The 14,004-nt window shown below is 42.7% G+C and overlaps 1 protein-coding gene across 1 annotated transcript; it reads right to left on the bottom strand.

Annotated features, from left to right (window-relative positions):
• On the bottom strand, positions 1-1,024 carry LOC147867295 (psbP domain-containing protein 1, chloroplastic-like). The gene is made up of 2 exons (XM_087315092.1): positions 410-1,024; positions 1-301 (listed from the first exon to the last, which is right to left on the bottom strand). Exons 1-2 carry the CDS (start codon positions 1,013-1,015, stop codon positions 86-88), a joined length of 822 nt encoding a protein of 273 aa, XP_087171218.1. The 5' UTR covers positions 1,016-1,024; the 3' UTR covers positions 1-85.
• Between the last annotated feature and the right edge of the window lie 12,980 nt (positions 1,025-14,004).

Below are 14,004 nucleotides of genomic sequence, written 5' to 3'. Positions count from 1 at the left end.
TTTTATAATGAATCACATCCCTTGAATTGGAGTAGGATTGTAAAGTGATTTCCAAAAATACCAATAAACAGCATTACATTATTAGTTAGACCTTGAAAACTCTAAAGGATTCCATGGTTTGCCTTAGATCATTTTCCTCTTTTGCAAAAACATACTCAGGAACTTGCAATCTCAGTTCATAAAGTCTATTGTTCTCAACACCCAATACAGACAAATATCTTCTATCCCACTCCAACTGCACAACTCTATCCTCTGGCATCACAGCCAATTGCCTATTGTTGGCGTACGACTTCACATTAACCTGGCATCATTTCGAGGCAAACCTTATGAAAAATAACCTAAGCAAACCTTCAGAAATAACCCAATTCTTTTGTTCTTGAAAATTGAAGCAAAAGCAAGCGGAGCATACCTCGATATCATAGTAGAGTTTGCCATCATTAGCAATTCTCGAGGCGGAAGACAAGATCTCAGAATCGCGACGGACACCAATTCTTGTTGACATAAACTCGGTGAGGTATTGCTTCAAGACCTTCCGGGCCGCATCCTCAGGGCTTCCAAGGTCACCCACATCCTTATACCTCGAAGAAGAAGGCGAACTCATCTCCACCGATACATTCTCATCCAAATGAATCGGATCACGGAAGAAAATGTCAGCACCTGAGCCTCGAACCTCAATCCATCCTTCAGGATAGCTAAACGCATACCCATCTAATGTATCGATATGCCTTCGATACCCCACCGAAACCTCTGCGTTAGCTTTCCGTTGTAGCAGCACTAACCCTAACCCTAACCCTAAATTCAACCCTAGTTTCCTGCGATGCATAGTGGGTGCTTCAGGTGCAGAGCATCTCCATTGATTATTCACATGAGGCGACTTGCTGTGACTGAGTGTTGTCTGAATCATAAGGGTTGAAGGATGCACTGCTAGGCCATGGAAGCTTGAAGCTGCCATAGCTCTATCTGTGTGTGGGAGTGGAATTTGATGTCTCAATATGTATAGAGCTTTTTGGTTCATTGAAAGTGGTTTAGGATTAGATCCAAGTCTTTGGGATGTTCAGATGTTCCAAGTCTTTCAGATGGTCCAGGTCTTTTCAGAAGTCACATGGGCTACTCAAATTTTAAAGCTTCTCCACGCCGGCCAGTGTATGATGTGTAACCTAATTTCTCTGACCCAGAGATATGGCTTCCTGACATGCCTTTCAAGAGGCCACACTATGTATATCATCATCATTTCTCTCGCCTATGAGTTTGGCTTTGTATTATAGATTGCAATTAGTTTCCCTCGGATGTTTAAAAGATATCTATCTCACATTAGGATTGTAACTCAATGCCCCGTCTCACATTGCAATGCATGTGAGTTAAGTCACATGGAAGCAATGGTTCGAATGGCAGACAATGGGATGGGCTCTAACATGTATCGGAGTGTACGATTTCCGCGTTGATGAGTGCTCGAGATCCGGAAGAGGCATTTGATGATCGCAATCTGGCAACACTCTGTCTGGTTGCCAATGTGACTGGACCCCTTTGACATGGTCACACATGACCCTCGATCCTTCTCCAACTTGATGCATCAGTGTTGGATGGTCTCTTCCACGTGGGCTCATGTCACCTTAATATGAAGAAAGGTCTTTGATCATCGTGTGGTCTGTGACTATTGGCTAAAACCTTTCCACGTGTATGAGATGACAATGGTATGTCTTCAAATGGATCTCTCCATGTGGTGTGTGGCTATTGGATGAATACTCCCATATAGCAAATGATTATTGGGTGGCTATTTGATGAAAATGTGTTGTTTGATAAATGTTCTGGAAGAGAATGGCTTGAAGTAGTGACATTTTAAGTAGGCCCCTAGCTCAAAACTCACATGGTATATCACTATTGAATTGAACATTGTAATTGCTTGGTGTATGCCTCCTAGATGAATTTTTCAATGTGGATAATGGTTATTGGATTGCATTTCCATCTGGAAAATAACTCAATCATGACTACTAGATAAAGACCATTGTTGGATACTAGCATGAGACCAAACAAAAAAGCATGGAGTTGCGTGTTCATTAACTTTGATTAACATATAAGGAAAGTTGTTAATTAATTAAACAAAACCAAACATAAAATCATCTTTTTTATTAGAGGCCTTTGTGGTACCATTTCTAGGACATTAGTTTTGGCTCTTGGATAAACAAGCTTAACGCCGCTTTCTATGAGGCTAGACAAAAAACATAGATTTTAGATGATGCCTCTTATTAATCAGACAGAATGTGTTTAAGGGATGGATATGCAATTCTTTTTCATGTAGCAAGGATAGATGGCTTTGTGAGGTGTTACCACTACATCCCAAAAGTGATAAATCAAACTATATTTCTAGCGTGCCATGACAACAAACACACGGATATCGCATCATCGACCATTGTCCAAGTAATCATATGATTTCACAAATAAATAAGGAAAAAGTTGAAACTGAAATATTAAAGAAAGTACCAACCCAAAGTAGCTTCTAAAAACCTTCATAAAAGGACTTTAGCACAAGAAAAAGGGGGAGATTAGACAAATTTGAAAATTTAGTACTCTTGTTACAATTGAGAAACTAGTGTTTGATTGCTTGTATTTACAAACTCGTCGTGATGTTCTTCTATATGCAATAATTTTCAATTGAAAAGCTCATGCCCTTGGACATGGATTATATGGTAAGTTCTATTTGGATTTTTTAGTTGTAAAGTCCTTTCTTGATTCTAGCTATGCCTCACAACTTTTTTTCAAACCCTAAAAGAGCTTGTAATTCTAGTGCACCTCCGTTCCTTATGACATTAGCCTCATAAAAAAGGCATGGTAACAATGTATACATCACAAATTAAAAGACTACAATGAATATATATGATTGTTTTGTTTTGGAAAAATATTTCTCTTGACACTTTTCATCCATCATTTTTTCTTCTCTTTAATCACAAGTCCCATATACACACTAAAATTTGGATTCTTTTATACTTAATGCCTTTTCAGCTTTTAGTATGTTATCTAATTTACTTTTTATTTGTTCTTCTGTACCTTTTTATTCTTTCCGATGTAGGTGGACTAATAATGTCACCAAAAACACCATCAAACTCCATCAATCTCTCTTTTTTTTTCCAAAAAAACACTACTTCCCATTAGGTAGCAAAAGAATTACATCGAAGAACAGCCATAATCAAAACAGCATAATCCTCACCTAACTATTTACAACAAGAGTAACCCACTGCCTCTTTTTACATAGTGACCACCATGGTGACCACATATTCACAACGAAGCCAATGGCGGAAACAGCCATCTTGGTGCTTGGTAATTCCATTTAGGACCAGACGCTGAATTAACCATCATAGGAGAGCGACCCCATTTCAGCAAAAACTTTGAGCGAGCCCTGTCTGCTGCATCCGAGTTCCCTTCAATTGAGTTGTACTGTCCGCGCAGCCAAGATACCAGCTCGAACCAAATGTTTAGCAACACCTCACCGCTTGGGAGTTTTCGTTGCTGAAAAACCAGCATACATCGTCTGGTCCAAATGTGCCAGACCGAGAAGCATGCCACCAACATCCATATCTCCTCAAAAAAACCAGAGTTTGTACCAGGTTCTACTCCCACACTTTTGAATACACTGCCGCCCTGCAATATAAAACCATGACCATGTGGATTTAATTGTTCCGCCCAACCTTCCTTAGTTAGTTTCAAACCCTGTAAGGATCCCCACACAACTCTCCCATTCACCCCGCATGCTGCCACTATCCTGAGACTTCGACCCCAAATGCTGATTGCCTCTGCACAATTCCAAAAACAGTGAGGTATCGATTCCAAAGAGTGACCACATAACAGGCAACCAGCCTCCCCACCACGAGACCTCATCCACTCCCCTACCGGTAACGCCTTATGACTAAGAAGCCAAAACCACACCTTGATTTTTTCTGGCATATCAGATGCCCATAGTCTCCGCCAAAACGACTTCAACAAGTCATCTGATATGCCTTTATCCCTCCAACTATTGCGAGTTTGAGCAGCACCCACTGATTTGGAGCCAATGATTTGCCTTCCGAGCTTAGTACTATAATAAAAAAACCCCACCAGTTTGTTCGTTCCCGGTTTTTGCCACCATACCTCTAGTGGATCCCACTCCAAATCATGTAGAGGCTTGTTGTCCAATAGCCATAGTTTACAATCATTATCTAGCTTCCCTGGGTCTGGGTTTAATTGCCACTTCTTACCTTCCAACACTGCCACCCGCACTGCCAACCACTGACCATTGTCGGACAAAGCACTTAGGTTTCCCCACAAACGATATTCATTAGATGGACACTTGCCACGGATAATTTGTCCATCACTCTCACCTACAAACCACCCAGACCAGACCCCCTCTTCCTTATCCAACCTATCTAGACCATCAACAACCTTATTTATCAGTTGGGTCACCTTCTCAAGCCTACAAGAAATGCTACCAAACTGACCCTCCCTCCTCTTCATTTTGAAAACATCCCACTCTCTTACTGAACTAACATTGTACCCTAACATGCGGCCCCATGGCAAATATTTTTTCTGTCCAAGCATCATGCCGTCCTCGTTTCTAATCCTAGGGTTCCAAAATAACGGTTGTCGGAGTTGTTCCTCCAATGTTTTCGGTTGCATTAAGACCAACCCATCTCTTACACTTGACCAAGCCATCATTATGGCACGGGCCACCCTGTCCTCCATGCTATTTGGTTGTTTCAGCTTTAAATCTGGACTGAACAACCACCACAACTTTGCCTTCCAAGGGCCGCCATTCCTTGGACACCAAAGGTCAGCTCTATCCCTAAGAAGCAACTTCCACAGTTCAGGACCAGGTTGTAAACTTCGCACAAGTAGCTTACCTAGTAAAGCTTTACTTTGGTGAACTGGATCCACCAACCCAAGTCCACCTTGGTTTTTTGCCTTGATCAAACAACTCCACGCCACTTTAGCTGATGCCCTCTCATGATCTCTACCCGACCATAGGAACCCTCTCACCATTGCCTTAATATTTTTGATGCAAGTTTTGTCTAACACCCAACATGCCACCGAGTGCCACATGGTGGCTAACAAAATGTGGTTTACCACGACCACCCTACCTGCAAGAGAGAGCTTTACTGATGCCCACACCCGAAGCTTTTTTCTGATTTTGTCTTTCACTTGCTCAAGTTGCTGATTTTTGGGTGTCTCAACGCCCACCAAAAAACCCAAATATTTAACAGCCATTCCATTGGGGACCCATTGAAAATCAGCATTAGGGCACCAAAGAGGCCATGGGTTTGAACTTACCCAAAATCCCTTGCTTTTGTTCCAATTGATTTTCCCTCCTTTCAAAACAATATAAATCTCAGAAACCTCCAACTTGTTGGTAATCAAGCATTATTGAATGCGTTCTCTTGGCTTTGTGTTTAACTAACACGATGTTTAGTGGTGACACATGCCTCTTACGTATTCCTTGGCGTTTTGTTTAACAAACACAATGTTTAGTGGTGGCACATGCTTAGCCATTAGTGCACGGGGAACCCCATTTAAAAGCTTGTGCACCGAGGGGTTGCACATGATTAGCCCCTAGTCCACAAGAATTCCAAAATAAGGGCATCTCATTAAGAGAGAGGACCAAACTCAAAGAATTTATGAAAGCTCTTGACATTGTAACCATCTAAATTTTTATTATGATGATATAATCTTGAATTGTGTCGTTTATCAAAATCTTTCTCTTAGAATATATCTACCTTAGTTTATCATATTTTCCCTTCTCAATCATCTCCTAGTGTAGAACCTTAGTGGTTCCACTCACACATTCATAGATCCTCTGAGTGATCACTTAAAACCCGTTACGAACAAGACATAGTGCAAGCCAATTGGTGTCCCTAATATCAAGTTGGTATCGAACCATGAAGCCTCCCTAATTGAGAAGGTCATTGTGTTACAATATGAAACTCTCTAGAAGGAAACAACATGAAGACACATTGCACTTTATGTGGAAACCTTAGAGTTCCAACTAAACCACATCCATATGCCTACAACACAATGAAATGTTGTGTGACCCACTAACAACAAGCTATTCCACACCATAGTGCAAGAGTAGAAAATTTTGGGTCTCTAACTATCACCATCGTGCAATCACAAAATGCAAACTACACCCCATGTAGAACGAAGGGTGGAAAACACTCAAAGAAGGTACTTGGAGATAGCAGGAAATACTAAGTCGAAACCACATTGTGCTTAACAAAAACTTCATTGTGGCCTTGGATGAACTACAAACTACTACCTACGTAACTTGAGTGGTCTACAGTCTAAATGACATGCTTGACTAAATGCCAGGTAGCGATCAATCATAGTTGTAAGGTGGTGAGCATGCATGAACGCAACCATGTTATATAAATAGGTTTTCTAGTGTTGAGAATCAAGCTCAACATAGTGCAACGTCTGAACACACCTTTTGAGAATCTATGATTACTCAAAGGTCAAGAGTCACACCACTACTCTCTACACATTAACTATGTGTCTTAGAATCATACTCTATGATAGATAACTAATGAGTTACATATTCCCCATGACTATGAGTCTTCACATTCCCCAAGAGAGAGTGGTTGTTGTAGTTAGTTAATGAAGAGAGAGGTGACTATATATAAAGCACCCTCCTCATACTTCATATCAAGTCGGTTATGACTCCTTGTAATGCTACATTTTTGTATCTCTGATTTTACTTGTGAATATACATCTTCTTCTTCTTGAGTACTTCATTGTGTTCCCATTCTATCTAATCTATCTTGTCTTTCTCTTCTCTTCTCTCTTTCCTCTCACACATACACACACAACACACATCTCTTCCGCTACACAAGAATCATACCCAATTCTTTACATGGTATCAAAGTGGTTTGGTAGCTCGATCTAGCCCATCCGCGTGTGTTGTATTCTACGCTGAGGTTCGAGAAGAACCGGTCCATCGCTATCGTAGTGGGACTACATACCTCGTATTCGAGAGAGAAGGAAAAGAAAAGAAGGAAGAAATCTTCATCAACAATGAATACTCAAATGGGGAGCGCTCTCCCTAGTGAGAAGCTAGATCGAAACAACTTTGCATCTTGGGAGTACAAGATGCACCAATACCTTGTCGGCCAAGGCTATTGGGGTTATATCAAAGGAGCACAAGAAAACGACCCGACCCGAAAGACGCCAACTACGCAACAAGGGATGCAAGTACGATTAAATCAAGGCGGTTCCTTCATCGAAAAAGAGGGCCGACTCATCGCTCGTGGATGAAGAGAGGGCCGAATGTTCATTCTCGACTCGCACGAGATGAAATCGGCCATGTTCGCAAAGGGCATGAAAGCCGATTCCAACATAGAGTTATGGCACACGCGGATTGACCATATCAACCTCCAAAAGCTCAAGGCAATGCAATCGAAAGGAGTCGCCATCGGGCTCCCGACATTTAAGGAGGAAGAGATTGAAGGCGCATGTGCCACTTGCCAATTCGGCAAGCAACATCGGACCCATTTCCGAAGGAGCGGAATGTGAGCAAAGCCATACTCGACGTAATTCATTCCGATGTATGGGGTCCAGCTCAGACGACAACATTCGGCGGATGCCCATACTACGTGGCCTTCATTGACGACTTCTCTAGGCACACCTGGATCTACCCCATGCGGCAAAAGAGCGAAGTGTTCGGACACTTCCAAAGATTTAAGAATGAAGTCGAGAAAGCCATGGGCCGACATGTACGATGTCTTCGGTCGGATGGAGGCAAGGAGTACTTCTTTGACGAATTTTCGGCTTTTCTACGGAAAGAAGGAATTCGGCGAGAGTTTTCGTGTCGACATATGCCACAACAAAACGGAGTCACCGAACGAAAGAATCGGCACATCCTCGAAGTAGCACAAGCCATGATGAACGAAAAACACCTGCCGAAGTCGTACTAGGCAGAAGTGGCTAACACGGCCGTATACCTCATGAATCGGTGTATGACATTGGGTGTGCATGAACTTACTCCGCACGAGAAGTTTTTCGGAAAGAAGCTGGACCTATCACATGTTCGGATATTCAGCTCCATTGCATATGTGCACATCCCCGATGAGAAGTGACAAAAGCTCGACCTGAAGTTGGAGAAATGTATTCTCGTAGGATACTCACTAGAGCAAAAGGGGTACAAGTGCTATAACCCCTCAACTCGAAAAGCTTGAGTAAGTCGAGACGTCGTTTTCGACGAGTCCGCATCCTGGTATGCACCAGAGACAACTTTGACTCTGATTCCGCTCAACCCGGAATCCGCCGAAATAGAGATAGAAGCCGAAGATCGGCTCATGCGCATGTTCGAAGAAAGCCCGATTACGGAAAGGTTTAGTGGGCCACAAGATCCTCCAAGCAATCAAAGCACATCTCGGCCGAGTCCAAAGCTGGACAAAGGGAAGGCGAAAATGCCGGAGTATGAAGACGATCACTTCGACGGCAACGAATCAACTCACTCCCTCAATAGTGTTACATGGTTCTTCTCACAGGTTGATTGGCGAAGCTTCTCGTTTGCGGATCTAAGGCGATTCGGCTATAATGATTATATGGCGTACCATTACGCCTTTATGATGAAGGTAGCCACAGTACGGGAGCCGGAAACGTTTTCCGAACCCGCGAAGGACCCCAGATAGGTTGAAGCGATGAATGAGGAGATGCAAGCACTCTCCAAAAACAAGACATGGGATCTTTTCCCCCACTCACCGCACAAGAAGGCGATCAGCTGCAGATGGATCTACAAGGTGAAGTATAACGCCGACGGCTTCGTAAACCGTTACAAAGCTTGACTCGTAGCAAAAGGATATACACAGACGCATGGAGTCGACTACGAAGAGACATTTGCCCCGGTGGCAAAGATGACGACTGTGCGGACCGTGATCACATTTGCAACGATGGAAGGGTGGTACCTCCACCAAATGGATGTCAAGAATGCCTTTCTTCAAGGCGAATTAGAAGAGGAGGTGTACATGGTACAATCACCTGACTTCGAATCCAACATTCATCCGAAAGTCGTATGCCAACTCAAGAATCCTCTCTACGGTCTCAAGCAAGCACTGCGTGCTTGGCATTCGAAGATTACGCAATATCTTCATCAAATCGGCTTTCGAATGTCGAAATCCGACAACTCCCTCTACATACGAAATGACTCTAGAAGCTCGATTGTCATCATCCTATACGTGGATGATCTAGTCATTGGAGGAGAAAGTTTAGTCAACATCAACAAGGTGAAATCCCTCCTCTCCAACAAATTCGAGATGATGGACATGAAAGAACTTCATTACTTCCAAGGCATCGAAGTAATTCAGACTCCGACCGGCATTATGATCTCTCAACGACATTACATTCTCAACTTATTATACAAGTTCGGGATGACAGAGTGCAAATCTGTGGCAACCCCTCTTGATCGAAACCTCAAACTAGATGCCGACTCCGGCACAGACGAGTGCGATCCAACTCAATATCGACAACTGATCGGGAGCCTCATCTATCTCACGATCACGCGACCCGACCTCAACTATCTAGTCGGCCTCCTTAGCCAATTCATGCAAACTCCGCGAGATATCCATTTGATTGCGCTAAACGAGTATTACGATATGTGAACGACACAAGGGATTACGACATCCTCTACGCATTGGCCACACCAATTTGACTCGAAGGGTACACGGATGCCAACTGGGCCGACTATAGAGCTGATCGACGATCGACCTCCAGATTTGTCTTCTCGCTCGGTAGCGGAGCAATATCTTGTAGTAGTAAGAAGGAGCCTACCGTCACACTTTCAAGTATGGAGGCCGAATACAGGGACACAACCGTAGCTACATGTGAAACCGTATGGCTCAAGAGGATTTTGAAGGATTTGGGTGTTCCCACAAGGATCTAACTCCGATTTACTGCGACAACATGAGCAGTATATATCTGGCTTGGAACCCGGTGTTCCACGCACGCACAAAGCATATCGAAGTGCACTACCACTTCATTCGAGAGCGTGTTTAGGCCGGATATGTCGATCTTCTACACATCAACATGAATCTTCAGACAACCAACATCTTCACCAAGGCCCTAGGAGCCGACAAGATTCGACAATTCATGTCAGACCTTGGATTGACGATCCCTGACTTGCCAAGCTTGAGGGGGAGTACAAGTGAGAATCAAATATCGTCTGAACCGGATACCAGTCAAAGCGAACATCAATCAAAAGGAACCGACCCGAGTTGAGCTTGAGGGGGCGTGTTGAGAACCAAGCTCAACATAGAGCAACGTCTGAACACACCTTTTGAGAATCTATGATTACTCAAAGGTAAAGAGTCATACCACAACTCTCTACACATTAACTATGTGTCTTAGAATCATATTCTATGACACATAACTAATGATTTACATATTCCCCATGACTATGAGTCTTCACATTCCCCAAGAGAGAGTGGTTGTTGTAGTTAGTTAATGAAGAGAGAGGGTGACTATATATAAAGCACCCTCCTCATACTTCATATCAAGTCGGTTGTGACTCCTTGTAATGCTACATTTTTGTATCTCTTATTTTACTTGTGAATATACATCTTCTTCTTCTTGAGTACTTCATTGTGTTCCCATTCTATCTAATCTATTTTGTGTTTCTATTCTCTTCTCTCTTTCCTCTCACACATACACATATAACACACGTCTCTTCCGTTGCACAAGAATCATACTCGATTCTTTACATCTAGTATTGATGAACCATTTTGATTCTACTTGTTATATTGTTCTTATTGTTAATATACTTACAATTTTTTTGATTTCCCTCTTCTTATTCTCCTTTTCAATTCGATCTTGTTGTTGGCTAGGCTATGATAATTTCAACCAAAATCTACCCTTCTTCATTGCTTTTTTCATGAGGAACTTCATGCTGATTTTCTCATAATCATGACATGGTAGTAGCAAGTGAACAAAAATATACAAGTGCATGTTGAGAAAGCTTAAGAAAACGAGGAATTACCTCAAAGGCTTCACCAACTTGAGATGACGTTAGTAACATTGCCACAAAAAGCTTTGGGTGCGCAAGTTCATGTATAGATCTCCAAGTAAGTTTCCGAGTGAAGTTTGAATGTACTTGGTCACAAGATGGATTTGGTAGGGAGTTATTGAGTAGTGCCACTATATATTACATGTGGAAGGCTCATTACTCATATTCCGTCAAGATAGAGCCTCACCCGTTAAAATGGTACATAATATTAGGTTGGACATGATCCGTACATAAAAAGGATAATGGGAATCCGATGTCTTATTGGAGATTATATAGCTAAAGTTGCTCAACACCATCAATTTCTTACTCTATGAAAAGCTTCTTCAGTTATGTCCTTGAAAGACATTAATAATTTTCGGCACTTTCGTCCATGAAGATGGTTGTTTCTTCCACCGATCACTTGAGAATCAAAACAATGTCAATTGCTTTATAATAATGAATGGATATCCTTTATGAAAAAGAAAAAGAAAAAGAAAAAGAAAAAGAAAAAGAAAAAGAAAAAGAAAAAGAAAAAGAAAAAGAAAAAGAAAAAGAAAAAAAGATGCATCCCACCCGATATCGAACTGATGCAACACGAATAGGGTAATTCCTTGAGACTTCCCTCACCTTCATGTTCACCTAATTTATGCCTCTCACGCACATTCCCAAACCCCACCATATCTATCCCACCAATGTTTCCTACTTCACATTTCACACCTATAGGGCGCCTATGCATCAAAGCATATGGATCATAAAGTAATCTATCATGGTTACTCCATATCAGTTAAACGGAAAGACCCATGACTACTCAAACCTATTCTTTGGAAATTCCTCTTGTTCAATCCTTTGCTTGCACATCTCCTCTTACAATAACAATTAACACTCCTTACAACATGACAACATAAATGAATCAACACAACCAACATCTACAATAAATTTGTTGATTGTTCAACCTTGAACAACCACTAAATGTGATGGTCCAATGTGCTTGCGGAAACGTATGTGAGGACTCGTCGTATGTGCTTTAAGAATAGACAGAAGATATATGCGGTTTAAGCTTTAATGGAAGCTTTGTTATTACGTTCTCTCTCTCACATAGACTCTAGGTTCTCTTTTACAACATTAGGTTATCGCTTATATACTAAGCCCTAACTACATGGACGAGTTCACACTAGGATCCAAAGAAGGAGTTAGCCTTTTATGCCAATGTTGTCAAACCGAAAGTCAGTTGTGTATCTTCGGTCCCTCTCAAGTACATGACGATGTGCTTGACGGCCTCTCAATGCTTCCGTCTTGGATTTGACATGTACCGGCTGACGACCCCTACGGCATAGGCTAGGTCGGGTTGGGTCGCCACCATTGCGTACATGATAATTCCTACGGCCAATGCGTAGGGCATCTTTCATTAAGCTCTCTCTCCTTGTCCGTTGAAGGAGAGTCTCTGTCCGATAGTCGGATCGACATCGGAAGTGGTGTTGGAGCTGGCTTCACATTCTCCATGTTGAAGCGCTTCAACAACTTTCAGATATAGTCAGACTAGGAGAGTCGGAGAGTCTTGGCCAACCGATTTCGTTCAATCCTCATGCCCAGTATGTGATGAGCTTGTCTGAGTTCTTTGATCTCAAACTTGTCATGAAGGCTCCGCTTCAACTTTCCGATCTTTGCTTGATTGCTTCTTGCAATCAACATGTTAGAGTTATGATCTAACGTAAGCATATGATAAGGATAAAAGATATAAGAAATACGAAAGGAGAGAGAGAAAGAAGGGTGCCTGTTATTCCTTAGGGCCGGACAATGGCCTAACACAAGGTGTCTACGGAAGACACTTCACCAAAGGGGTGCTATGGCGAGATAACTTAAGACTCAACGATTAATCAGACTTTAATTGGTTACTTAGCAATATGGCATTAGACTTGATACACGCGTATGATAGAACAATTAGCACAGAACGGTAATCAACACTTAAAGATAAAACAAGAAGCTCTATTAATTATCCGTCCCCGTTTTACATTGTAACCGGGCCTTTATATAGGTCACCGGTGCGGAGTACAAAACGGTGCCAACCGGCACTTGTTCGGAACCAGTCCGGATCCGGATCGGAATACCGATTCCGGTACGTCCGTTCACGTCTCATAACTACTTAATTATAATAGATTCCGAATATACAATCCCTTTCACATTCTGGTATTTAACTCCTTTGCCGGCTGGGTAAACACATGGCCCGCTCGTGGGACAATACCTTGTACGTTGAATCACACTATCCGACCCCTTAGTCTTCGTCCAAGATATCCAAAATACTCTGCTCCAGGGTGTCCAATGGTTCTTCGGGAATCTGTTGTTGCTGTTGTTGCTCCGGCTCCGGCTCCTCCGACTGTTGCTCCTTGGATGACGTTTGTTCGGCTCTCGGTAGGTCCGCCCTTGCATATGGAAACTTCATCATATCAGCCTTCTCTGCTTTCGTCTTCGGGCTTTGCTTACCGGATAATCTGCAGTTTGTCGGGAGTGTCGATCCGACCGGTTTCGCATCTGACATGTTGAACCTCTGAAGCACCTTTGTCACGTACTTCTCATATGACAACCACAATTGCTTCGTTGGCCGGTTCGCATCTGACATGTCGAACTTCTTCACAAACACACAGTGATCGGCCTGCGTCTTGTGGTACCCTTGATCGGTCATGAAGGAGTCGAACTTCCGGTACCATTGCTGGGGGGCTTGCTTCAACCCGTAGAGGCTCTTCTTCAGCTAGCAAACTAGACGTTCCTTCCCTTTCTCCACGAATCCTTCCGGTTGCTGCATGTAGATCTCCTCTTCGAGGTCACCGTGAAGGAATGTCGTCTTCACGTCTAGCTGCTCTACCTCGAGGTCCATGCTTGCTGCTATACTCAGCACCGTCCAGATGGAGGTCATCATTACTACCGGGGAAAATATCTCGTCGAAGTCCACGCCCTTCTTCTGTTGGAACTCCTTCACCACGATCCTGGCTTTGTATCTCAGAGGGTTGTCGGCA

This window comes from Azolla caroliniana, unplaced genomic scaffold, assembly GCF_043228905.1.
Source record: "Azolla caroliniana isolate FFs.n. ecotype wild unplaced genomic scaffold, voAzoCaro1.0.p SCAF_2, whole genome shotgun sequence".
In the NCBI taxonomy this organism is placed as follows: domain Eukaryota; kingdom Viridiplantae; phylum Streptophyta; class Polypodiopsida; order Salviniales; family Salviniaceae; genus Azolla; species Azolla caroliniana.
The sequence above is the reverse complement of the archived record's forward strand: the minus strand, read 5'-3'. Positions and strand labels throughout refer to the sequence as shown.

Coding starts and splice junctions, on each gene's coding strand:
- LOC147867295 (XM_087315092.1), bottom strand. CDS start 1,015: ATGAACCAAAAAGCTCTATACATATTGAGACATCAAATTCCACTCCCA. Junction 302..409: donor AACTCTACTATGATATCGAG/GTATGCTCCGCT, acceptor AAATGATGCCAG/GTTAATGTGAAGTCGTACGC.